A 27,726-nucleotide genomic window follows, 5' to 3' on the forward strand; every position below is an offset into this window, starting at 1 on the left:
GACGAAAGACTCAATAACATGCGTGCTTATATCGTCCCAAATACTTCAATTTAAAATTGAAAATACAAGACGAATGATATATCGTCTTTATACTAGTTAGTTTGGTATTTTGCGTATAAATTTGCCATGGTTTAACTAATTTAAAAAGAAATACAAAGATACATGTTTTATTTTCACAAAGAGATTAGTTAAAGGATAAATTCAGTGAAATTTTGCTCAGGACTAGCAAAAGATTAAGTGTGGAGATTTGTTAAGCCCAAAATATACTTAAAATATCATTAATATTTACATCAGTTTTGCTATGAAATCGTGCTGTTTATATCTATTTAAAGTACTTTTACATCCGAATATGTTTCTTTCATGCAAGGTACCTAAATATTTGGTAAAATCCAAATAGGAACGAAAACAAGTCAAAAACGAAGGAAAAACCCTAAGTTACAAGCAAAAGACGAGGAAATTCAGCGCACCGAATCGAAGATGACGGAACGAAGTCAGAGACGGAAGAAAACTCCCGTGTCACGACCGAGATTCCCTAATCTCGGTCGCAACACGCAGATTCCAGTGACTCCAACTCGCGTCCCGAAGACCAAAATTTTACTCCCTAATCTCGGCAGAGATTTCCCCATCTCGGTAACATCAGAGACTTCTCCAGCACAGTTTACACATGTTGAAATTCAAAGAAACACGTCCGTTCGGGTGGATAGAAACGTCTCTTCGCAGCAGACACGACCCTTAAACATGAATCTTCAACATCTATAAGTAGAGAGTTGATTTCAGAGTTGTGGAGAGTTAGATTTTTAAGATTAGTACAGAAGTTATGCAGAAATTCTGAGTCAGAAGCGATTCAGAGTTAGAGTTCAATTTTGTAAAAACAATCTGGTGTACACACATTGTTCTTAGATTAATTATAAACACAGTAACAATTAGATTTAGATTAAGATCTATTCGAAGACTAGTTTACATTTTGGTAGTAGAAACATCATCACTATTCCGAAGATTCAGCGAGAAGATCAAGTAGTGGATTTGACCCCGGAGCCTGACAAACTCTAACGAGGTTTGAGGAAAGGATTGACAACCTGGAACTCACTAAGTCCTCTTGAATGCTTCCATGCTTTTTGTTCTCTGTAAACTTGTGTCTAGATAGGTAAGATGGGAGTAAAGTAGTCCTAATATGTAAACGGGTTTTCAAATTAGCCCGATTTTATAATTTTCCCTATTGAAATTCCAGTATATTTTGGAATTCCAGAAATCTATAATTCTAGATTCTAGAATTTCAGAAAATACTATAATTCTAATATTTCTAGAATTTAAAAAATCTAGAATTCTAGATTATGGACTTCGAGAAAATACTAGAATTCTAAAAATACTGGATTCTAGATTTTGGAATAAAAAGAAAAGTAGAAGAAGAAGGAGGAGGAAAACAATCATGCATTTTAATGGTGTTAAGAGATTTGACGCAAATTTGCTAACGACAGAAATCACAAGGTTATTTTTAGGATAAAAAACCACAGGTACAATCTGCGAAAACGTGAAACCGCAAAACTTTTTTTGAAATTAACCTTTGATTTTATCAGCTTAAAATTTTGTATAAATTCATGTTTCTATTTTTCTCATTTTTATGTTTTCCCATTTTTCATATATCTTTTGTTGTTTTATATGTTTTCTACAAATTATTAAATGGATTAATGGGTCAACCTAACTAATTAACTCAACCCATTTATTATAAGGGTTAGATGGATCGATCCGTTCATGACCCAACTTATAAATAGCTCAGTCCAACCCATTTAATCCTAGGGAAATTTACATATAAATTCACATTTGAAAAACTATCTACAATTACGTCAAGTAATAATTTTGAATTATGTCAAACTAATAAAATCATTATTTTTAATATATTTTAAAGATTGGAGTTTATAAATTAGGAATCTAGGATATATTATCTAGAGTTTAGGATTTATAAATCAAAGTTTAGAATTTTTAAATTATGGTGTAAAAGCATGAGGGCAAGCCTTGGCGCAACGGTAAACGTTATTGTCGTGTGACCAAAAAGTCACGGGTTTGAGTCTTAGGAGCGACCTGAAATCACAGCGGTCGTTAAATGGATCATGACCAATTTTGACATCTCGGTGTTATTTTGTGTGCTTTATACATCATTTTCCCCATGTACTTGTCTAAAAAGTTTTATAGTGGAACAATGAAGAACTTTATTTTTAATATATTTTAATTTAATTTGTGAAGTATGTAATAACATTCTAAAACATATGCAACATATTTTCTGCATGAATTATACTTTTTCTTTACAACCGAATAATTAAATAATTACATTTTATATAAATTTAGAGGCGGAAATCTGTCTTTTCAGAGTTATCGCCCCACTAAAAAAAATAAAAAATTCTTGTGATAGGTCCGGTTCCTGGTCAGAAATACAGTGAAATTAGTTATCTCCATATTTTGAAAGTTGAGGTTTTGTAAAAGTTTAGAAGGCATTTTGTGGCATGCATATTATTTGGGCAAAGCGGAATTGATGAAATCCCAATCGATTTGAGAAGAGGGCGCAGCACGTGCAAGTAAAATCCCAATCGAAAGCAATCTCTGTCTTGTCCCTCTGCACAAGCCTTCTCTCATCCAAATTCCCAAATAAAGAATAGCATAAAATCTTTGTTTCCAAAGTTAGTTCCCTTAAAATTTGATGTTTGATGTCCCAGACCCAGTCCCATTATTATTAGTATGGGAGCTCAGAAGAGCATCCATGCTGGCAAAGGTACACAGCACATTTTTGTTACAATTATGTTATGTGCTTGCTGAGTTTTAACCGTTTTGATTATTATCTCACTTTTAATTAATTCCTGTATTGTATTTTTATGAGACAGCCAAAATTGATGTGAATGTTGATTTCACCCATAAGCTATGTGCTTCCTTGATGCTTCCTCCTCCTTTCAGGTTTTTACGCCTTTCTCTCAAAGGTTTCATTTCATTATATTATCAAAATTTTCACTTCTCTCACCCATATGTCGCAGGAATTCCGGCAGCCCGCTTTCACTCATAATTGGAAGGTATGTATGTATCCATGCTAATTTTGATTTTATTAACCACAAATAACGTATTCTACATATTTGCACATAAACTGAATAATTTCCCTTTCAGTCTTTGTATCAAACATCCGAATTTATTTGGTGGGAGCGAAAAGCTGGATGTATCATGGGATAAGGGACTCTGTGATTCAAACGTATTAGTAGCTTTTCGGAGGCCAAGACCTGAATGGCTTCCTCAAAAATGTTTCAGACTTCAGGTGAACCATTATTTTACGTAGCTGCATTTGAACTAGGCCTTTATTAATTCACTAACCAAACTTGGTTTCATCAACTTTTTAAATTTGCAAACACTGTTTACGCTACTGGACTCAGCATTCTCTTTCTCCTGAAATTGGAGTACATGGTAGACCCTTCGAAAATTTCTCCCGCTCAGGTAGTGGAGGTGTGAATTTGTCTCGTTTATCAGTTGGCTTGGATCTGAATGAGCCTGCAAGTTCTCAATGGAGTAGTACAACCAGCATTAAATTTGAGGTTGAACAAAACTCACTCGGACTTATTTGCTTCTTTTCTGATGTTCAGTTCTTCTTTGTGTTATTTCCATCTGTCACTATTTGTAGGATTTGATACAGGAAGTGATGGTTATGATCTAAAAATGCAGCATGTACGCCTACTAAATGATGATGGCCGCTCTATAACTTGTGATCTTGATGGATTTCCAGTTACTTGCAGGTATGCGGCTTTATATTAAATATTTACGACTCTTTAATGTACTGTTCAATAACATTGCTGCAAAATATTTATTTTTCAGTGGCAGTCACCATGACTCTATGGTTGTCTTGAAGCAAGAATCTCAATATGCTAAGGCAAACAATCACAGTTTTTCTCGTGTATACTATCTTCCCCTTCTGTTATATAAGTCTTATTGGCTGCACGCAAGTTCCGTCACACCACAAAGCCCTGTCACACCACATTCTTTGTACTGTCTTGACAAATTAATAATGTCTCAATCATGTATTTTCTTGCTAACTACAAGTTACTTTCCAATATTCAGTTCAGCATGCAATTAGAACAAGGGATTCCTGTTTTATCCAAGTGGCTAATCTTTAACCGTTTCAAATTTACTGCAACAAGAGGAGTTAAACTTGGGCCAGCATTTTTCTTGACAAGGTAGCTATATATGTGCTTGTGTGTATTCTGACTTTCATGGTTGTTGTATAGCTGTTTTTTTTTTTTTAAATTTGCGCACAATGCGCTTACATTAAGAAGAAAGAAAAACCCCACCCCATCCTGATGTGATTCGAACCCATGACCTCCCTAGTCATAGGTAAACTCTCAACCACTAGGCTAAGAGCTTCACCACGATGTTGCATAGCTGTTATTAACAGTTGTGCATGGATGCATAGTTGTGAAAGGCGAAAGGCGAGTCGAGGCGATAAGGGCAAAATATCGTCTCGAGGCGAGGCGACCGCCTCTCGCACTTGAGGCGACAAACAAATTAGAAAAAAACAAAAAATAAAACCATAACTCAAATTGACTAGTTTAACTTCTAAAGTTGTAAAACAAAATAAAACTTCTAGTCGAACACTAAGATCCTAATTCCTAATAACATATCAAACATCATCATCAAGCTCAATGTCATCATACTTCCCTGCCTTGACCTCTTGCACATACTTCCAACAAGGATTCGTTCTTGTTGTCGCTTTCGATGTATTAGAATTACTAATACTCATGTCCAAAAGCCTGCAAATATGGAAAATTACACTTGTAAGCTACTATTCATACACTTACATACATTTTCACAAACTTTCATAGAGTTGCAAACACTTTCACACATTTTCAGTTCACACAATTTCATAAACTTGCATAACAGTAGCATAAACTTGCATAAACTTTCACACACTTTCATAATAGCAGCATAAACTTTCATAAACTTTCCTAACAGTAGCATTAGCATAAACTTTCACACACTTCCATTTCACACACTTTCATAAACTTCACCTAAACTTTCATAACTTAGTAATAATAACACAAATCACAAAATTTGGGCAGCACAACACTTGCATAAGTCATGAATCATAAATAAAGAGTAGAAATTTGGGCAGCACAACAGTAGGATGAAGATGAAAAAAAGAAAAATAGAAGAAAGGAGAAGATTATAGAAAGGAAAATAAAAGAAATGAGAACAGAGAAGAGTATTAGAAACAAAAACAAAAGAAAGGAGAACAGAGACAGTACCTGTTTATGTCGATCGGTGCCGTTGGTTGGTGGAGAGGAAGTTTCTGTGTGGATCGATCAGTGCTGTTGTGGCTATTTTGCTTTTTTTTCTTCCATCCTTCCAAAGGTTCCGATGTCTTTAACCTAAAATCCCTTTTATATTTCTTTCTTTCTAATTTTTTTTTTTTTTAAGAACCATAAGTAACCGCCTAAGTTCAGAAGGCGACCGCCTCTCGCCTGCGGCAGCCAGGCGGTCGCCTTCTGAATAACGCCCGCCTTCCAGTGGAGAAGGCGGGGGAAGGAACGCCTGGGTCGCCTCTCGCCTCAGGCGACCCAAGCGATAGCCTTTCACAACTATGCATGGATGTTATGGGAGATTTTAACGGGCCTGAAAACAAGCAGAAAATGGGGAACCAAAATGCAGTGGTATATGTAAATCATGCCAAGGGTAATAAACATGAGTAAGAATAATTAGGTGGAATACTTTTCTATTATACTTTGAAAGATATTTATACAGATTACAGTATAGAACAGACTCTTATATATGGTTGAACTAAACAAGAATTCTAACACCAACTAATAACTCATACGTCAACACTCTCTCCTCAAGTTGGTGCATAGATATTACACATGCCCAACTTGGATAATGTTTCATAGAACTGACTACTTGAGACCGTGTGAGTCATTATATCTGCTAGCTGGTCTGAACTTTTCCTGTATGGATTTTCAATTTCACCAGAATCCAAATTGTCTTTAATGTAGTTCATGTTAAGTTCTACATGCTTAGTTCTGTTATGTTGAATTGGATTATTTGCAATCAATGGCTGTCATATTGTCACAGAACAAGACTGGTTTTTTTTGGTCCATACCGAAGTTCTTGTAAGATAATCTTCAACCAAGTGAGTTCGATTGTTCCGTGATGCATTGCACGATACTCTTTAGCACTTGATAATTCTGTTTCTTGTTTCTCCAAGTTACCAAGTTTCCTCCCACAAATGATAAGTAGCCTGAAGTAGATTTTCTGTTTGTTTTGTCTTCGGCAAAATCTGTATATCCCACAATATCTAGATGATCATTCTTAGTGAACATGACACCTTTTCCAGAAGACTTGAGCTAGGCTAAGATCCAATTTACTGCATTCATGTGACACTCACTCGTCAAATCAGGTCTAGAGTGAGTCAAATAAATTAATTTTCCCACAATTCTGTGGTACCTTTCTTTGTTGGTTGGACTTGATCCGGATAGATGGACAATCCATGATTAACTTCAGTAGGAGTATCTACTGGCTTGCACGTAGAATATCCGGTTTCAGCTAAAAGATCCAAAATATACTTTCGTTGAGAGAGAAAAACTCATTGCTTTGACCGAGATACTTCTATACCTAAGAAGTATTTTAGAGCTCCGAGATCCTTTGTATCAAACTCCTTAGCCAAGTAATTCTGAAGCTTTTTTATTTCATTATCATTATTACATGTAACAATCATGTCATCAACATAGACAAGAAGTATGGTAATATTTTCATGGTTTCTTCTGTAAAACAAAGTATGATCGTCGAGAGCTTGTTTGAATCCATACTTTTTCATGGCGTAACTTCATCTCCCAAACCATGCTCTAGGTGATTGTTTTGGCCAATACAACGCCTTCCGCAACCTACACACCTTGTCTTCTTCTAAATCAAATCTTGGAGGAGGATCCATATAAACTTCCCCAGTCAAGTTACCATGGAGAAAGACATTTTTTACATCAAATTGCCTCAATGACCAATCTAAATTGGCTGCCAGTGATAATACAACTTGAATAGTATTCATTTTTTCCACTGAAGCAAAAGTCTCTTGGTAATCGATGCCATAGGTTTGTGTATAAACTTTGGTAACTAACGTGGTCTTGTACCTTTCTACGGTTCCATCTAACCTGTATGTCACTGTAAATACCCACTTACAACCCACACTCTATTTTTCTTAAGGCAGATTCGACATCTCCCAAGTAGCATTTTTCTGAAGAGCTGTCATTTCTTCTTCCATCGTTACCTTCCATTTTGGGTCTCCTAAGGCTTTCTGAAAATTATTATGTATTGAATCTGAAGATAACGGGAGAGCAAAAATTAGATTTGCTTGAGATGGGCGATGATATGATACGAAGTTGGATATTGGGTCGCCAATATTAGAAGAGTTAGAGAACCCAAACCTATCTGGGTCTTTTCGCTCACTAGTAGGATATCTTTTAACCTGATCATTATTAGAAGAAGAAATCGGAACAACGGATTGATCCAAACAAGAGTATTGTTTTTCAGGGAACTGAAGATTTACCTCAGAGTCATCTGATGGCATGTTATTATCATTGAGAGGAGGATTTGTCCCATTTCTACGAGAATACTTTTGTTAAAATAGTCTAACTAATCTCTCTCCCTTAGATTCAGTCACCATGTTCATCATACCGCCAAAATCTCTTTTCTGCTAACCATAATTGTTCCTCTTCCTTACTCTTAATCTCCCCCTGAAGAGGAATAAGTGACATCCCCAGAAAAATATGACTAATTTTCATAAAACTCCACATCCATAGGTGGATGAAAGCATTTATATCCCTTTTGAGTGTTGGAATAACCTAGGAAAACACATTTGAGTGCCCGTGGATCAAGTTTATCACGATGTGTGGAGTGAACATGAACATAACAGACACAACCAAAGATTTTGGGACAAATATTTAAACAAGCAGGAATAGAGTGAAATCTAGAGAGCATCCTCAAAGGAGTTTGGAAGTCAAGACGACGAGAAGGCATGCGATTAAGAAAAAAAACAGCAGCCACAACAGCATTAGCCTAAAAAGTTTTTGGAACATGCATAGTGAAACATAAGGCTCTCGCTATTTCAAGAATGTGTCTATTCTTACTTTCTGCTATACCATTCTGTTGTGGTGTGTAAGTACATGTGGTTTGGTGAAGTATGCCATGTTGTGTCATGAAAGCAAGAAGAGATTGTTTCATGAACTCACGACCATTATCAGAATTAGGGTTGTAATCGAACCGAGCTTCGAGTTTGGTTCGAGCTGAAATTTCTGTTTGAGCTCGGCTAGTTTAGAAGCTTGTTTGTTCATGAGCTGCTCACGAGCCGACTCGTTTATCTTGTTCACGAGCTTAGCTCGCGAGCTGCTCATTTATTTTATTCACTAGCTCCTTCAACATGTTCATGAACAAGTTCGTTTATTGTGTTCGCCAAAAAAATAATATCAAATAAAATAATAGCATGTTTAGCAAATGAAATAAATACAATTTTACATGCATAAACATTAAACATCTCCTTTTAATCCTTTTAAACAATAAATTAAAATAGATCTATCTATCATTAAACATCTCCTTCGATATTATTCACGAGCTTGTTCATAAACTTGTTTAGGAGCCTATAACCGAGCCTGCTCGCGACCCGAGCTTTGTTGTGCTCAAGCTCGGCTCGTTTACGAATCGAGCTTCTAAATCGTGTACGCGAGCGGAGCGGCTCGTTTATAAACCGAGCCGAGTTTTTATCGAGCCGAACACCGAGTCGTTCATGAACGGCTCGGCTCATTTACAGGCCTAGTCAGAATGAATCACTTTGATTGGGACACCAATTTTATAGAATGATTCCATTCTATAAAATTGAGGAATAAGCTGTATAACATCACTCTTAGATTTCATCAAATATACCCATGTTACTATAGTGCAATCATCAATAAAAGAGACAAATATTGTAACCCAAAGCAGAGGTAGTAGAAAAAGGCCCCCAAACATCTGTATGAACATATGAAAAAGGAACAGTGCTTTTATTAGAGTTGACTTTGAAAGGAACACAACTTTTTGCATAAATGCATTGTTCACATCGCAAACTCGTAACTGAAGCATTCTTAAACAAATGAGGGAACAAGTATTCTAAATATGAAAAAGATGAATAACCTAAACGATAATGCTAGATTACAATTTTGTCTCTATCAGAATTCCCACTTTTCACATGAAGACTATGTGTACCAACAGACATCTCCATTTTATTACCCTCTAGGTAGTAGATTTCTCCTCTCCCTACCAATGCCAATCGTCATCTTTGTAAGATTGTCGTGAAATACACAATGCGTAGAGGCAGAAGGTTATTTGAGAGAAAGAAGGTTATTTGAGAGATTTGGAGCAAATAGCATGGTTGACATAGAAAAATTTGGAGAAAGAGAATAGCAACTTGGACAGGCTTAATAGGTGGAGATGGTAGAGAGCTGAGGATACAAGAGTTATTAGTCATGTGATCAGACGCCCCTGAATCAATAACCCAATCATTTGAGGTGGCTAAAACACAAGACAAACAAGAATTACCTTCTTGAGGTGACATCCTAGAAACATAAGAGGCGGAAGGCAACGAGTTGCTTGTAACAACATTTTGAGTAGTCTTCCTATTCTTTCTCTCAGCTTGTTTGAGTTTGTACCATTCTGGATAACCATGTTTCTTCCAAAAAAATGTCTTCAATGTGATTGCTCTTGTGACAATAAGTGCAAAAACGTTCTTGAGCATTTGAGGATTCTGGTTTAGGTATATATATATGAGCAGCTAAAGCAGAACCTTCAGAATGGATTTATGCTCCCATAGTAAGTTGTCGTTGGACTTCATGACGAACCATAAAATAAGCTTCTTCAACACTTGGCAAAGGAGAAGTAGCCAATATTCTACTAACGACCTGGTCTAGGTTGTGATTGAGTCCTGCAAGGAAGATGTAGACTCTATCTCAATTGGCCTTCGGTAATCGAGTTCCATGAAGATCGAGTTCAGTTTGTTGTAGTATTCAGTAAGAGATTTGCCATTTTGGTTCAACCGAAAGGATTTACTCATCAATTCATAGGTTTGAGAAGAACCAGACGCATCCAAATAACTCCTTTTGATTGCACCACTTCCTTGGTTGTCCCAAACTGGACAAAATGTGACATGAGATTGTCGCTGATTCAATTAATGAGCCATGACTTGACTAATGCATTTTCAGCCTCGCATTCATCATATTCAAGACTATTGGTGGTTGGTACAATGACTTTCCCATTGATGTATCCCATTTTTTTTCTTCCAACTATGTGTATCTCCAATTTTTTTGACCAAACCCGATAATTAGAGTCATCCAATTTTACATGAATGGATAAAGGAATATCTTGAATGTTGACACAAGAGAATTTCTCACTGGTAGAATTTTTCATCATCGGTTTTAGGAGGCATATTGGATGGTGCGGCTAGGGTTTTGATGTTAAACCTTGCTCTGATATGCGGCTAGGTTATGCCAGAATATGTTATGCGGCTAGGGTTTTGAAGAAAAAGGGAATAGGTTATGCGGCTAGGTTATGTGGCTAGGTTAAACCTTTCTCTGATATGCGGCTAGGTTATGGTAGAATATGTTATGTGGCTAGGGTTTTGAAAAAAAGGGAATAAGTTATGCGGCTAGGTTAAACCTTGCTCTGATACCAAGTAGAAAATAATTAGGCGGAATACTTTTATATTAGGGCCCGTTTGTTTTACGTGCTGTTTGCTGTTTGAAAATGCTGCTTTTCCAAAAAGCAGAGTTTCCCTGCTTTTATAGAAAACTACTTTTCAACTACAAAAGGCAAACAGGAGGTGTCTAACCAAACACCTAAAAGTCTCCTTTTCAAAATAAAAAGGCAAACAGGAAGTCGAAAAGCAGCAACTAAACACCCCCTTAATTTTTGAAGGATATTTATACAGATTACAGAATCTTATGTAGTAGAAGTATCATACAGAACAAATTCCTATATATGGTGTTATGGTCCCGAGTTAGTGATCTAGTTATGGGTCTACAACTAGGTAACTCTACCTTCTTCTTCTTAGGTTTTCTGCCTTTAGAACCTATGATTCTAAATATTGAGGATCAATTAAAGAGAGAACCTCAGATCTCTGAGTTTTACTTGATGAAATGGAACTTAGGTATTCTTCCTTTGTTCCTCGGCATTTAATTCAACCCAAAACACACATAACTGCTTGTTTACAGTTATTACAAGGAAACTGCTTATTTACAGTTATTACAAAGAAACTGTCTGCAAACTGAAATATAGACACAAATAACTGAAAATTAAATAACAAACTTCTTTCTGCCATGTGAGAACTGTTTATAAACTTGCAAAGGTTTGGGTTGCTTTGGATCCATAACATCACTCTCCTCCTCGAAAACGAGCTTGTCCTCAAGCGAGAAGTTAGGGAATTGTTGAGTCATATGAACAACATCCTCCCAAGAAGCATCCGCTGGAGATAAAACCCTCCCAATGCACAATATTTTATTTCTCCCTTAAATTCAATTTGCTGGCCCCACTTTTCAAATCTCATTGATAAGGAAGTTCCCAATACTGCCCCAATTCCTCCCAAGGGAAGCAATTAAAAATCTACAGAAAATTTATATTCAGCGATAATTAAGGGAATTGAAATGCAAAAAACATGTACTCTGTATCCGCTCTCCATTGGCCACTGTAACAACAATATTTTTCTTCCAATTTTGTCGCTTCAAACCCAAAGAATCTGCCAGCGTTACATCCAAAAAATTATGAGTGCTGCCGGAATCGATTAAAATGGAGAGGGTGATTGCTCAAAGAACCCTTAACCAGCATCATGGTTTCCAGTAATGGCGTGGATGGAAACCTTAGGTTCTTCAATCGGTTGTACCCCTTCTGTTTCTTCCCCTTCAAATTCTGATTCCTCTAATCCTTCAATCCAAAATAATTTCTTACATCGGTGTCCCGGTGAGAATCGTTCATCACAATTAAAGCACAAATTCTTGGCCCTCCTTTCTTCCATTTCTGCCTTGGATAACTTCTTGAAATACCCAGATGGATGGGGTTCCTGTTTCACTGGAACTGAATCAGGCTGATGTTGGGAAGAAAAAATCGGTTTTTGTTGCCAATACTTCCTCCGCTCATACAACCTATGGCGCAATTTCGACAATTCCCCCAAATTGTTGCCATGAGATATGGGACCAAAACGAAGATGACAGAGGTTTTTGAATTCATCCCACTGCAAATTCGGTTTGTCCCTGTCCAATTTCAGGAACCAAAATTGGACGTCTCCATCCAAATGTGCGACCACCGTTCCGATCCTCTCCTCTTCCGGAATGTTTTGGTGGCGAAAATAGTAATCGCAACGACTGAACCAAGGAAGTGGGTCATCGCTGCCATCGAACTTAGGGAATTCGATTTTGGGTTTGCGCGAAGTTCCTGTACTTCTATTCTGATCACGATCTCTGTGACCTCTGTTAGCACTGGTCTCTTCATTGTAGCGTCCCTCGGAGTGAGCTGAAGCTGATGCGACCTCGTTTGCCAAGTCGTTTAATCTAACCTCCGGTCGTGCTTGATTTGCCTCTTGTCTCGCTTGATCTTCCTGATATCGTGCCATGAAGGCTTCGAATTGTTGCTGTAATCCCCTTATGTCGCCCATAACTCCTGTCTCTGATACCAAGTTGTTATGGTCCCGAGTTAGTGATCTAGTTATGGGTCTACAACTAGGTAACTCTACCTTCTTCTTCTTAGGTTTTCTGCCTTTAGAACCTATGATTCTAAATATTGAGGATCAATTAAAGAGAGAACCTCAGATCTCTGAGTTTTACTTGATGAAATGGAACTTAGGTATTCTTCCTTTGTTCCTCTGCATTTAATTCAACCCAAAACACACATAACTGCTTGTTTACAGTTATTACAAGGAAACTGGCAAACTGAAATATAGACACAAATAACTAAAAATTAAATAACAAACTTCTTATTTCTGCCATGTGAGAACTGTTTATAAACTTGCAAAGGTTTGGGTTGCTTTGGATCCATAACATATGGTAGGACAACTATACAAGAGACTAAATAGGAAAAGGAACTAAACAAGAATTCTAACACCAACTAATAACTCATACGTCAACAACATGCCCTAGGAAACATGTTATAGAAATCAGTCTCTGATGTCTACTATCGAAATTTTCGATCTAAGATTCCTAAAACTCTCTAGTTATAACTGCTTGAACTCATGCTCTTCATCTTCAAGAAACTGGCAAATAGTTGTAGCTAGGTTGGCAATTCTAATCTCCAATAACATACAACATTCCGATCAAAGGAACATTTCCAGAATTCAGACAAATATAGTTCAAGTTGAGATTCTTAACTAGTGCAGATAGCTTGCTTGTTTTCTTATCTTATACGTTAAGGTTTTTTATTCTAATTGAGTTCATATACGATTCAATGCAGCACATGTTGAGTATATAGTCAGAGCCCATGCTATTTCAACTACCATTAAATATTTTATTCATTGGGAATGTCTGTGATTGGTGCAAATCGACTAATCAATCATAATATATTATACTTTTCCACATTCTTTTGATAGGAAATGTTATGTTTAAGGCCAGCTTAATAGGTTAAATGATTGATATTTGAACACTATCTCCCTCTTGATAATCCTAGAACAGTGTAATCACAAAAATACAATTCATGATTGATGTCAATGAAAAGGGTAATAGGATGATAATCTCTTTGTGTAAGTTCGATTCTTGGCACTGACTGCAAATATAAGAATTGCAGCAGAGCCTGTGACCATCTTTGTGCTCCAATGAATAAGTTAGTAACGCGGTAGCTATATATGGTTTTGCAGGTTTAATATTTTTCCACGTATTCAAGAAGCAGATTTGATTCATATACCTATTATAGGTGCAATTATAATTGATCGAGGGGTCAATGTGTCAAATTTAAAGATGAGGAGCTTAATCAACAACAACAACAAAAAAAAAAGAAAAAATTAAAAGATCTTTCTGCCTTGGAATGCTTTTTCCGTATATATATATAATGTTACTTTGTGCTTTATATATTGGCCAATAATCAGGCTATTATTTTTGTAACCAATAACTTAACATTATCCTTTGCTCATTTGCATCACCTTTTCCTCATTTTACTACAGCTTGAATGGTGGTTCCATAGTAGGGGACATGGCTCCTTATCAAGCGTTTGCTATTGGTGGTGTTGGCAGTGTGAGAGGGTATGGTGAAGGTTCTATTGGATCTGGGAGATCATGTCTTGTTGCAAATAATGAAGTAACAATTCCTTTGGTAAACAATTCCTTCATCACTTTTCAGGGTATTTTATTGGCATGTCTACGTATAGCTTTTGAGTTTTGATGTAGCGAAAGAAACAGATTTTGCTAGCAATTTGTTGTTGATTCAATTGAATGCGAGAAAGTTAGAATTCTGTAAACATGTTGATTCTACAAATATAAGAAATATAGGAAGAAAATAGAGAAATGTTTTTTTGATTTGTTATTCAATCTCAAATACGGCAAAAATCTCATTCAAAATATGTTTTAAACCCTATTTATAGCTAGGGAAACTAAAGAAATACACAAAAGACATTATTAGCCTTGCTAATGGAAAAACGGAAATTAAACTGAAATTTAAAAATAAAAAACGCAGAAGACAAATTTTGGGCAGAAAACTCTCAGGGTCCGTCTAGTGTGTCGTAATGCAATGTAATGTAATCAAAGTTGTAATGTAATGGAATGGAATAGAATAGTGATTCCATTACATGTTTGGTTGACAAATAAAAGAAAAATATGATGAAATATAATTACCATTACAATACTTATGTTTGCTTAGTTAAATGTAATCGCAAAATTTTATTTACACAATTAAAATTAACAAAAATATACATGAAAAACGTGAAATTAGTATATAGTTTTCCGTGTTTTCATATTATTTTTTTTTACATTTTTCTCGTTTTTTCGTTTTCCATTTTCACCATTTTTTTCTATTTTCTCATTTTTCATTTTTCACATTTTTTTTGTTTTTTTTTTCGTTTTCAGTTTTTCTAGTTTTTACGTTTTTGAGAATGATGAGAAGTGAGATTTGACAAATGAGAGGTTAGGTGTGGAACTTTAAAAATAGAAATTAGAATTACATGTTTTGGATGTAATGAGAACTCAAGCTTTTTTTTTTTTTATGTAATAGGGATTACAATAGTTGTTAAACAAAATTTAATCTATGGATTTGTCATTCCATTACAACAAAATTTTAATATGCAACCAAATATGGTAATGACCCTTCAATATAATGGGCATTCCATTACAAAGCCCATTACATTTTACCAAACGTACATGCTGTATTTCTCAGTTTTGGCCAAGACTGTCTTCCACCAGGCATCCATGCCTTATGACTTCAACTCCCATTTCTTCACAATTTTTCAGCTATTCCCTTCACTCTCACTGCATCAGCTTTCCTCTCTACAGCTACTGAATTCTTCTTAGCATTATTGAGCATAGAGTTCCTTTTGCTCTACATGCTTCTAATGCATGGTAGAATAAATCAGTGAGTACCATTTGCATTTATTTTTACAATAGTTTGATTATTTTCTCATTATTTACCAATCTATGTTTTTATAGTCTATGAAAAACTGCCAATTAATATATATAGCTGTTAAGGTTTTCTTGCTTGCCCTAACATAATTTCCTTTTGGAACCTTACTTGGTTGATTGCTTCGATTGCTTTGGAATTGAATATGTACCATGTCCAAAGGCTCTGTAGTTTATTGAAATCTTGACTGAATATAGTTTAGCAGCTTAGTACTCCACATTTCTATCCTTCATCGATTGTCAACCTTGGTGCTAGTCGTATTGATAGTAAGAATTTGTGTAATTAAAGATATCAGCAGCAGTGGGTAGGCAATTAAACAGGCAATAAGGGCACGGAGTATGAAAATTTGCTGGAAATCTGAATAAAAATTAATTCTAGCATTTGAAAATTTGAACTTTGAAGTACTGTCTCAAAGTAAGGAAATAAAGGCACGGAGAGGAAAACAGCATATGGAATGGTAGTTTTGTGGTACAAGAAAGTTAATTATGTATGCACACAAACATCTTTGTATTGTAACTACAGATGCAAAAACTAAATAACATTTCTTCCCCTCTTCTCGTTCATTAGTAAGCAGGACTTGTCCTTAAATGAAAAATGAAAGTTCTTTCAGCTTATTAGTAAGTTGGATAAATGAGTACTCCTATACATCTCAATCCTTATTGGCACAAGCACAGAGGAAAGATAAGAAATGCTATTTCTGATGGGTTGAAACCGAGCCTAAAACATGATTTTCTTCTCTATCATGACTACAAGGTCCTTGTCAAACATTTTTACCTTATTAATTGTTCATACATTTAGGAAAACTTATGCTTGATTAACTTTTCTGAGTTTCTTTTCTAATATGCAAAGCTCTGGACTGGAACCATGTAACGGTGAGCTAATGTAGCTGAATCTAGTTCCCTCATTTTGCAGTTTGGTATTGAAGGAATCGACAGTAGGGCTAGTCAACATATATTGGGTAGCTAGAATCGTAATTAGAATACTTTGTGTGTGTATTTCCTTTTTGGTTATGCACTCCTTAAGATTTAGGTAATATGATCCTAAACAGTATAACTCTAGAATTATCTTGTAGCCCCTTTTTCATAATCATATGCTCTGAATTTTTAGTCTGTATATGAAGGTCCTGAGTCTGGTCAATATGTTGGAGATACTCAGAGATACAATGAAACAATGTGGTATAAGCAAACTCATTTTTAGTCTTTTATCAAAAAGCTTTATATGATTGTTGGTTCTTGATATTAATCGCAAAAGAATTGTGACATAGCTACGCCCTGTTACCAATTTGATGCTTTGCTAATTTTTTAGTTTAATATTGAAATGTAATTAAGTCAACAAGATTGCTACCCCTTCAAGCACTTTTTCTTGTTTTGTGCAGAATAAGATGTTGGAAGGTGTTGTTTTTTTTGACTGTGGAACAGATTTGGGCTCTGGCCGTCTTGTACCTGGTGAGTTTCCTTTCTTGCCTTGGGAAATAACGTGCAATGCAATTTAGGTAATATGTTACATAAAAATGGTTGTAAAATTTTTCATCTTCCAATTCCATAAAAAAGAAGCACAGCACAGCACAACACCATTGATTCAGTTATATTGGGTTTCAGGAAATCCAGCATTGAGACAGGGGAAACCAGGATCTGGAATGGGGCTTGGTTATGGCTTTCGCTTGAAATCTCCAATGGGTCACTTACAGGTTGATTATGCAATCAATGCATTTCACCAGAAAACTCTCTACTTTGGCATCAGCAACCTTATTTCATGAAACTTCAGCTTTTTCCCTGTGGTTGGTTTAAATTGACAACTGTGAAGAGTTGAGAGCTGCTTGCTTGCGATGGTATGGAACGAACAAAGCATTTTTCCTACTGCAAGCGTCTAGCAACATGTAAGGAATTTTCTTGCTATTTTTTAGATAGGAAAACAGTTGCACACTTTTAGATATCCAAGTCACAGTGCAGAGACAATAAGAATTGGCTTGTCTTATTACATTCTATTTATTTTACTGTCTCATTCAAATTCTATTACATCAATGATATGATAAGATATGCTTATTTATTACCATTTTGTATGTTTCGTTCACGCTGACAGCGTCACTTACTCGATCTTCTCGTTCTCTCTATACTCGTTTTCTCTCTAGCACATTTCCTCGTTCCATTTTCCCCAATTTCAAAACCCGCCCCAAATTCTATACTAGTGTCTCCAAATCCCCTCTTTTATTACACAGCCGGTAGTGCTGGCATTGCTGTTGTCACAAAGCAGAAGGCTGCTCTTTGGACAGATGGACGTTATTTTCTTCAGGTTTGAAAAGAATATGCTATGAATTCACCCTTTTTTCCCCTCTTCTACAACGTCCAGCTTAAGGCATTAGCTTAGTGCCACTTCTGAAATACTAAGGGCTGTTATTTCTTTACTTTTCTGATTATGCTGAGAAGTAGTTTGTAAGAGTTTCTTTTGTTAATTCAATTGAAATTAACAAAAAAGAGGGGAGAGAAAGAAGAAAAAAATAAAAGAGATGAGAGATGAGAGAGATGGTGTAATTGATTTTTATTTTTTATTTTGGGATTTGTTTGTGATAATTAGATAATAAGAGGATTAATTTATAAAATAAATAAATATAAGGATAAAATTAACTCTTTTCTCTTTAACTTTTGACTTTTTTTAACACCGTTAGTCAATTTGGCTTGTGTTTGCTAACGGAATGAACTTCAAGGTACCATTTTGTAAATCTTTAAACCACAAGGGTGCCGATCGAAAACAGAAGTAGTCATAAAGTTTATTTTTGTACTTTTCCCTTAAAACAATCATATGACTCGTTTGAATTTTGGACGCTTTGTAAGGCTTACACCAATCGGGTGAGGTCGTTGCTTAAATGCATCATTTTAAATCGACTCATGAGACGAATTATATTTGTAGATTTAGGTGTGACCCTTTTTTATTTTACATGTCTCGGGTTCAGATAAAGAATGAGTCATTTTAAGCAAGCCGTGTTCATTAAGATGGCTTTGTTCCTTATTCGTACCATTTCTTTTTATCATTTCATGACCATTTGTCCGAATAAAACATACTTTGTTTTGGTTACTCTTTTTTGCATTTTTGTTTTACGACCTAATTAGAAACTTGAGGGTCCTCTATTATTTCTCATTCCATTCCATTTGGTTTAGATTCTTTGAGACAAAGCTATATCAAAGAACACATTCGTTTCTTTTAGAATGACACAAACTCAAATGTAAAAGCTTGTTTCTCGATTCAACTTAGAAAGACGAAAGGTCTTATTTGCAATTGACAAGGCTTTTTATTTATGACTTAGATCGTTTTACTAGAAATGAACCTCGCTTCTCTTGACATGGTTCATGTTATTCCAACATGGCTAAAGAGTAATTATAACGATATTCTTTCGACATTATATTCATTAAGAACAGGTTATAGCCATCCTCATTATGAAACACAACTCAACCAAACATTCATGAGTCAGTTTATACGTACCAAAAGCATGCGTTTTGGTAATAATTGGTGCGACCAAAACTACTAGGCAAAATCATGATTTCGTTCATATAACACGGTCATGTATTTTTAGTTGTTTTAGGTTTAAGGGTAAATTTCATCAATGGTGTACAACTTTTGCCTTATTTCACATTTTGGTATACAACCTTCAATTTGTCTCACTAATATGTATGAACTTATAGGTGACCTCCTACTTTGGTGTACAGCAGGTAAAAATGACCGGTCAACGCGAAGTCAACGTGCCACGTCAGCAGTTTGACCGGTCAAAAAGTCAAAATTTGACCATCTAATATAAAATTACTTTTATACCCTTCTCTTCTCCTTCCTCCTTTCCCTTTCCCCCTTTCTCTCTCCAACTCCTCTTTCTCTCCTCCTGAAAAACCTGCTTCTACAAAGAAACCTCTCTCAACAACTGACTCTCTCTTCACAAATTCACACTATCCTTTCTTCTCTTTTCTCGATCTCACTCTCTCTTGACATATTTATATATTACAATTGATGATGAACGCTGTTGAAATTTGAATTTTTTTTACAGATTTGATGATGAACGATGTTGAATCGAATGCGAATATGTACAAAAAAAATTGCAGAAATGGGAATGGGACATCGAGGAATGATTCTAGCTACTACAACGGCGGAGACACACACACTAATGCAATGTACATTTGCGTGATGGCTGATTCAATCCCTCTTAAATCTCCGATCAAATCAGACAGCATATTATGTTATAATCATCATCTTCCTAATCCTAATCTTCCGCAGAGAAAACACTCGAGAGGATCAATGAATCTGAACCTTCTACTTTCTTACCAAACTCAAAATTAGTTAAGCCCTTGTTTGCTTTCAGTCCATGAACGACTTGAAATTCACTCTGAATATTATAACTTACACCGTTCTGATAAATGGTCTATGTAAGATTAGAAAATTTAACAAGGCATTTGCAATTTGTTAAGAGATGCAAGCTTTGTATCTAGACCTTGCACACCACCATTCCATAGTATAATTAGGATGTAAGTTTTATAAGTTGTTGTGTAACAGGTGAGTAAGCTAAAAGAAAAACTATCCTTTGTTTCTTTATTATAAGTTTTGGCTTTTGTCAACATTTCTTTCTTAGAATGAGAAATAATTATAATATATAAATATATCAAGAAAGAGTGAAATCGAGAAAAGAGAAGAAAGGATAGTGTGAAATCGTGAAGCAGGCTCTCAGGAGGAGAGAGAGGAGTTAGAAAGGGAAAGGAAAAGGAAAAGGAAAAGGGAAAGGGAGAATGAGGAATGAGAAGAAAATGGTATATAAGTAATTTTATATTAGATGTGGCACGTTGACTTTGCGTTGACCGGTCATTTTTACCTGCTGTACACTAAAGTGGGAGGTCATCTATAAGTTCGTACATATTAGTGAGACAAATTGAAGGTTGTATACCAAAGTGTGAAATGGAACAAAGGTTATACACCATTGATGAAATTTATCCTAGGTTTAATGGTTTCAGGTGACACATATATCGGATCGAGAAACATAACGCCCTTATCTTTTCATCTTGGGTTACATTGTCACGTAAATTCATTTTCTAAACCATGTTGGGATTGACACATACCACGATAAAATGGAAGACATAAGTTATACATACATCATATCAAAATCATCATAACTGGTGAATCCTAAGGGAAACTTCTTAGGCTACTACATGTGGGCTTGGAACAAAAGGATCTTGCGAAGAAACCCAAACTACCCCTATCGAGTGGAATAAAATAGTTGGAACTTGATTATAAGGGAGTATTTACGCTAGTTTCTTTTGAGTGACGAATGGACCTCGATAGAAATTTCATGAAAATTACCCAAAATGTTTGTATAATGAATATGCAATGCAATACAAAAAAGAATAATGTAATCAAGCTTCGTTTGGAAGACATGAATGGACGAAACTGTTGGTGGAATGACTATTATTGAAACTAAGTTCAATACGGGAATCAAACAACTTAGCGGGATCGGAGTTTGGAGATTAGTAGAGTCTCCACCCAAATGATTAACAAAATGTAACCGAATTCCTTGTGGGAGACCGATTGGGTTCGGAAACTTGGGTAAGTTATGGGAAGGCTAGCATTTTCACAAAAAAACGTGGCTAGGCACCCCAATAAATGCCTGATGAACCACCAGTCTCGCACTCAATACTATTAAGCACTAAATGGTCTAATTACGTATCCTTTTAGGTTTTAAATTTATTTGAAAACCTTCCTTTCTCGCTTTTAAAACCCGATTCGATAAAAAAACAAGTCATCCGAAAGCCAAAACAAAGTATAATAACCCAAATTACACGAAATATCAATAAATATTTAATATGCCAATGACCTACAAAAAAACCTAGGCTATATCCAAACCTCCGTAAATGCCCAAAATGGGCCAAAATCAATTTCCATCAACTTTATCAATGGACTAGATTCGTCATAGAACCTTATTTACCAACAGTTAATTCTAACCATTTCGGACGAAAAAGTTTCGTGCAGAACCTCAAAATCAATTTCTAGCAGCTTTTCCGACTGATTAGATTCGTTACAGAATGCTATTTACTGATAGAATCTCATTTCTAACCATTTCTAACGAAATCGTTTCATCCCATAACCTTCGTTTGCTAAAATTTTCGAATGCGTATTCCCACAACCCTTTTTTATCACTAAAAAGCTTAAAAACACTTCAAAATTAATCTAACCACACACATTTAATCATGGACGTATCTTCGGCAGATCATTGTTAATGTGATAGGATTTAAGAATGATATTCGTTTTTTTGTAAATGTTATTTCCCGAACTAGCTAAGTTGCATCATTGCTCATCGTAGGAAATTACAATATGTAAAAGAAAGAAGGGTTAAGGTGCAAAAATACCCCTAACGTTTTGGGTCAGGAGCAATTTTACCCCTAACGTCTAAAACGGTGCAATTTTGCCCCTAACGTTTATAGCCAAGAGCAATTTTACCCCTAACGTTGGTAATTTGGGTTAATTTCAGACACTATTATAAAACACAGATATTTTTGTTCATTATTTTGTACCAATTGCATATCAATTCATTCTAAAAAAAGTATTTCATGTTTTTTATAATTTAATAATAGAATTTGAGATTAATATTTATAAATTCGGTGAATTTTTTGAATTTTTTTGTCCAATTCGTACAAAAGACAGTATATTTTTTATTATTTTTTTTATTTTTTTCACATCCCAACATATGTTTATGATTTGTTACTGATAAAATGACGCACATGTGAAGTGTAGATGATAAGATTCATGACCGAGAAGACAGTTTGATGAATTATTTCTGAAATTGACCCAAATTACCAACGTTAGGGGTAAAATTGCTCTTGGCTACAAACGTTAAGGGCAAAATTGCACCGTTTTAAACGTTAGGGGTAAAATTGCTCCTGACCCAAAACGTTAGGGGTATTTTTACACCTTAACCCAAGAAAGAATGAACAAAGGGTCAAATTGGCCCTTAAACTTGGCAAGCAAGGTCAATCTAGCCCAAATCAATTTTTGGGTATCAACTCAGTCTTTAAAGTTGGCATTAAGGGTTAAATTAACCTATGATCAAATCAACCCTAAAACTATAATATATTTTTTATACCTAAACTTCATCATGTTTACATTTTGATATCTGAAATCTGTTTTTATACTTAAAAGGTGTTGAAACCATACTAATAAAGGAAATCTCTAAAAATCCCTCGAAATAGGAGTGTGGGCACGGACAATTAATTTTGATAGAAACGCTAGAAACAGAGGCAAAAACATCACTAAATCTCTCAAAATAGTATATTTTTTAAAACACCGTCAAAATAGTATTAGTGCACCGATATTATGCATTGACACATGTATGAAATTTATTCTTTTATTTCTTCAAATACTTTTTTTCCAAATTTTTAGTTGATGAAATTAATAATATTAAGTAATAACATATGAAACAAATAAATTTCGGATATATTTTATTGGAAAAAATGCGAAAAAATGCATATGGTTTGTCCAATTTGCAAACAGGGGCATGTGGTTTAAAAGTTTACAAATAAAGGTCTATGGTATGTTTTATTTACAAAACAAAGTATTTCAATTACATATTTATGTTCTGATTATAATTAAATGTATTTTTATCTTAAAAAAATATTCTTACATATCGATAAAACACAAGCCTCTAAAAAATTATTCCTTAAATCGAAACAATAAATCATATGGTGAAAATTTTATGTTTTTACTAATTTGGCAGTTTATGAACTAAATTGATATTAAAGTTCATTTTACAAAGTTGCAATTTAATATTGGGATCTGTGTTTTGTTAATATATAAATGTAATTTAAAAAAAATTTAAAAATACTCTTGATTGTCATCAGAATTTAACAGCGTAGTTTCAAATATTTTGTTTTGTAAAAAGAGCATACCACATACCTTTATTTGCAAACTTTTAAACCATAGACCTATATTTGCATATAAGACAAACCACGATCATTGTTTTTGTACTTTGCCCTATTTTATTTATAAAAAGAACGTAGCCAATTTTGGATAAAAATTGAATTTATAATTTTAATTCTATTAAATTATTTGTTAATTCTTTTTGCTAATGAAATAATTCTATTAAGTAATAAAATGTGAGAAAAATAAATAAAGGTCAAAACTGTATTAATAAAAAGAAATCTCTAAAAATCCCTCGAAACAGAAGAATGGGTCACGAACAATTAATTTTGATAGAAGCTCCTCGAAACACAGACAAAAAAAGCTCACTAAACCCCTCAAAATAGTATTAGTGCGTCGATATTCTGCATTGGCACATAAAGAAATGCGCCGACGCTAAAGCGTTATGCGGTTGTGCATAATATAATATTTTTTATGTATCAAAATACAAACATGAATAAAGTTCAGGTATCAAAAATATATTATACTTTTCGGGCTTATTTGGTCATGGGTTAATTTGACTCCACATGCCAATTTTAAGAATTGGGTTGATACCCAAATATCAATTTAAGCTAAATTGACCTTTCATGCCAAGTTGAAGGATGAATTTGACTCTTTATTCAAGAAAGAATAAAATAACTTATTATAAGAAATGCAATTTTAAGTAGAAAACCCTAGAATACAGGTTGAAAAACATAATTTAAGCGGTTAGAAAGTGCAAAAATGTATAAAAATAAATATGAAAGCTAATTTGGTCATAAAAACGGACCAAAAACCACTAAATGCTAAGCTTGGGATCAATTCTTTTTAGTGTTTCGATTCCAAATTCTCCTTTTTTTCCTCTGAAAGTTTTTTCGTTCAAAATGTGCATCCTCCATCTCGGGGATCGTGCCCTTTTTATAGGGGCACGAGGGTGTGCGGCCCTTGACTTGCGCCCAAGCCAAGGACGGTGATATCTTGTCGATTTTCATTCATCAGATTACGTCCATGTGAGGCGCTATTTGGATCGACCAAGGACTCTCTGATGCCTAAGTCAGTAATATCCTTGAGAGAATAATCTGTAATCACAAAATAGAGTTAGAATAATGTGTACCTCATTCACCTTGTAGTAGGGTTATTTATATTAGATTTGATAACAATCATAATAATCCCCCCTTTATGCTTGATGGTTTCAGTATTAATGGAGCTGTTAGTATCATTAATGTGGAAGATTTCTCTTTGACAACGGTTTAGAGACCTCTGGGTGGATTCGCCCCGAGAGACCTTTTTATGTTCACCTGCCGGATACGGATCTCCATAATAAGGCGGGTCCCTGCTACTGGGCTTCCACGGCGTATATCTTAGATCCGCCTTGCGAATCTCTCTTAGCGGAATCTCTTTACTATTTGATCCTTCCTTCTATGGGTTTTTACAGTTTACGTCCTAGGGGCTTTTCCGGATGTTATTAGAAGCCCCCCTTTGAAGGTAATTTGGTCCTTTAGGGCCTCTTTAGCTTCTTCCATCATTGCGCCGTGACCCTACTACCTGCTAGGTGTCTTGTCCTATGCCACTGCTACGCTGCCACCTCAGGCCTCGTTTTTTGTGCTATTAGATTCATAAGGGCCTCTTCCCCTTCTTCCCTCTTCTTCTACTCCTTATTTTCTTACGAACAGAACTCATGCTCACTCTTTTGCTCATTTTCCACCATTTGCTTTATGCTCCAAGTGCTTTTCATCATACTCACATCTTGCAAAAACTCAGTTCATACAAGTTTCCACCACCTTTATTTCGTTTTTTCGCGTCTTCTTCTACGAAATTTCTTTGTTTTTCTAGACTTTTCTTAGAAATGAGTACTGAACAAACTCGTGAATTAGAGCCCATTTCCCCTTGTTCTTCCTCCACTGAATCTGATAATCCTCTATTTATAGTAGAAAATACACCAATTATACCTGGAAATTTACCAGTTTCTAGGGAAGGGGCCAGTTCCTCAATCCCCAGGAATCTGGGCATAAGAATTCCTAGAACGGAAAGAAGCTATTCCACTGTCACCCAGTTCATGGTGGACGTTTTGAAAGAAACCCACTCATGGCTGAGGAAATTATAATGTTTAATTCCGCGACCCGAACAACGTGCTTCACGTCCGCCTAGGGGCTATTTCACCACCTATGTCAGCCACATAGACCTAGGTTTTGAATACCCAGTTCCTGACGTAGTCGGGGATATCCTTAGGTTCTTCAATAATCCCATCAGCCAGTTGCACCCTAATGAGACGTGCTGTATGATGCGTACCTTGTGCATAACTTTGGTGCATCTATCACTCCTCGGGTGTTTCGTGCCCTCCATTCATTAACCATCCGCAAGTTTGAGGATTGCGTGACCTTCATGTTGAAGCTAGGATCCGGATACGCCCCTTTCCACTCCAAAATTTCCAATGTCCATGACTGGAGTAGCGCCTTCTTCATCAAAGAACAGGAAGGCGTTCATTAATTCCTGGAATTACAACCCTAAACCCAAGGGTCGTGGCTTAAAATATGTTTTGAATGTCCCTGGGCATGATCTTATGAACCTTATGCGTTCTGTCCCTAATGGGTCCCGGGCATATATTGAGGCCCTTGAATTTATCACAAAGGAGGTACAGCTAGTCGTAAAGGAAGGAGACATGATCAGTTGCATCAGTTTTTAACAACTTGGGGAAGGTAATCCCACTCTCTTCCGTTATTAACATGTTCTCCATATGTTCTTTTCTGCAGGGGGAAGTCTAACATATCAAATGTGCATGCAGAGAGGCGGAACTGGATGAAGCAGGTGAAGCTTAAAGAAAAGCGGCCGACAACAAATGTGGCGGTTGTCATCAATATGGAGGACATTCCTCTTTCGAAACGCCAGAAATCTGGTTCCTTTGTCATTCACGAGGGCGGTGTAAGTGGCGGTTCTCAAAATCCGTCGAGTGGTGTTAGGAAACCCCCTATTATGCAACCTTTCCCAGTGAGTCCCCATCACCTTTTCCTTTTCTTCTATTTTACTTTTTTAACCTCTATCTCCTTGTTTTTTTCTAGGAAGAGAAGCCCCATCTAGGGCGTTATTGGGTCGGGGCTTATGGCCCGGATGTCACCATATTATATATAGCAGGGTGCTGGATGATGTCCACGAAGATCTGAGGGAACTTCCTAGGGTGGTGGAAGATTCGATCAAGTACTCACCTATGAGCCAGCTCAACATGGCCATTAAAAAGTCCTTTGCGGTACTTGTCTTTTTCCTCTAGCTTTTAGTACGTTTTATTTGATTTCTGATGCCTATGGCTTTTGGTGTGGACTTACAACCACCTTAGAGGCGTGAAGGATGTTATGCTCGAAGCTGCCATCTATGTTGCGGATATCGTCAAGTTGAGGGACAAACTAATGGCGGAGCCGGTGAGCCATAAAGCTGCTACCATCCTTGCGCAGTCTCAAGCTAATCAAAACAAGGCTTTGACTGAGGAGAAGACTAGGTTAGAAGCGGAGAAGGCTGACCTGGTCAAGAAATTGGCGGATCAAGAGGTGCTTCTTGGCCTCAGGGCGGCTTACTTTGGTAAGAGGATGAGTGTTGCCTATAGGCGGGATAACCCAAGAGTTGACCTGGTGGAGCCCGATATAAAGATTCTCTCCGAGGAAGAAGCTTGACGGTATGGCACCCTGGAGAACCCGACGGGTGCTATTGAGGCAGAGATTTTTGGTGCTCCTCCATCTTCAACTATCCAGACGAAGGACGCATCTGAGGAAGGGGAGGAGATTCGCCCTGCAAATGTTATACTTGAGGCTGGTGTTGAAGCTCATGTGTTTGCCTCCAATGTTTCCCTCAACCCCCTATGAGGAGTAGAACTTGTATTTTTCTTTTGATTTTGAGGCTTCTGATGCTTACTGTAATAAGTACAATATTTTTATATTTTTCAAATATAATTATATCTTCTCACACGGATCCTTTTCTTCCAGTTCCTCATTTTTACTTAGCATATATCTTTTAGCTTGTAATTTTTTAGAATCTGGTTTACTTAGGATTTCTCCATATTATTAGGGTATGTGGCCAACCATCCCCTAAGAAGCTTATGGTAAGCTATGGATTTCTTTTTCTCTGGGAAAGAAGAATTTGTCCTTGATGGGACTTTGTTAGGATTTCTCTTCTCTGGGAAGAGAATCCGCCCTTGATGGGACTTCGATAAGATCCGCCCTTAATGGGGCTTTTG

The 27,726-nt window shown here is 36.0% G+C and overlaps 1 protein-coding gene and 1 long non-coding RNA gene across 6 annotated transcripts; both read left to right on the plus strand.

The window, feature by feature from the left end:
- The first annotated feature begins 2,443 nt into the window (after nucleotides 1-2,443).
- On the plus strand, nucleotides 2,444-20,116 carry LOC136223682 (outer envelope protein 39, chloroplastic). Of its 5 annotated transcripts, XR_010686073.1 has the most exons (12): nucleotides 2,447-2,761; nucleotides 2,871-2,940; nucleotides 3,018-3,053; nucleotides 3,145-3,289; nucleotides 3,405-3,563; nucleotides 3,691-3,761; nucleotides 3,841-3,919; nucleotides 4,084-4,199; nucleotides 14,168-14,315; nucleotides 16,987-17,056; nucleotides 17,210-17,487; nucleotides 19,639-20,116. XR_010686073.1 is itself a non-coding variant. In XM_066011804.1 (11 exons), exons 1-10 carry the CDS (start codon nucleotides 2,728-2,730, stop codon nucleotides 17,101-17,103), a joined length of 975 nt encoding a protein of 324 aa, XP_065867876.1. In that variant the 5' UTR covers nucleotides 2,445-2,727; the 3' UTR covers nucleotides 17,210-17,346. The 5 variants fall into 5 exon arrangements, 2 of the variants coding, with proteins under 2 accessions (XP_065867876.1, XP_065867875.1); XR_010686074.1 differs by lacking the exons at nucleotides 17,210-17,487; nucleotides 19,639-20,116 and adding an exon at nucleotides 15,372-15,566 and having other exon boundaries at nucleotides 2,444-2,761; XR_010686075.1 differs by lacking the exons at nucleotides 17,210-17,487; nucleotides 19,639-20,116 and adding an exon at nucleotides 15,446-15,566 and having other exon boundaries at nucleotides 2,445-2,761; nucleotides 16,987-17,058.
- Nucleotides 20,117-24,667: 4,551 nt separating this feature from the next.
- LOC136221887 (uncharacterized) lies at nucleotides 24,668-27,457 on the plus strand. The gene is made up of 2 exons (XR_010685356.1): nucleotides 24,668-26,492; nucleotides 26,564-27,457. It is a non-coding gene; the product is annotated as an uncharacterized lncRNA (long non-coding RNA).
- Nucleotides 27,458-27,726: the final 269 nt, after the last annotated feature.

This window comes from Euphorbia lathyris, chromosome 3 (genome assembly GCF_963576675.1).
Source record: "Euphorbia lathyris chromosome 3, ddEupLath1.1, whole genome shotgun sequence".
In the NCBI taxonomy this organism is placed as follows: Eukaryota; Viridiplantae; Streptophyta; class Magnoliopsida; order Malpighiales; family Euphorbiaceae; genus Euphorbia; species Euphorbia lathyris.

Coding starts and splice junctions, on each gene's coding strand:
- LOC136223682 (XM_066011803.1), top strand. CDS start 2,728: ATGGGAGCTCAGAAGAGCATCCATGCTGGCAAAG. Junction 4,200..14,167: donor CCAGCATTTTTCTTGACAAG/GTAGCTATATAT, acceptor ATTTTACTACAG/CTTGAATGGTGGTTCCATAG. Junction 14,316..16,986: donor ATGAAGTAACAATTCCTTTG/GTAAACAATTCC, acceptor TGTTTTGTGCAG/AATAAGATGTTGGAAGGTGT.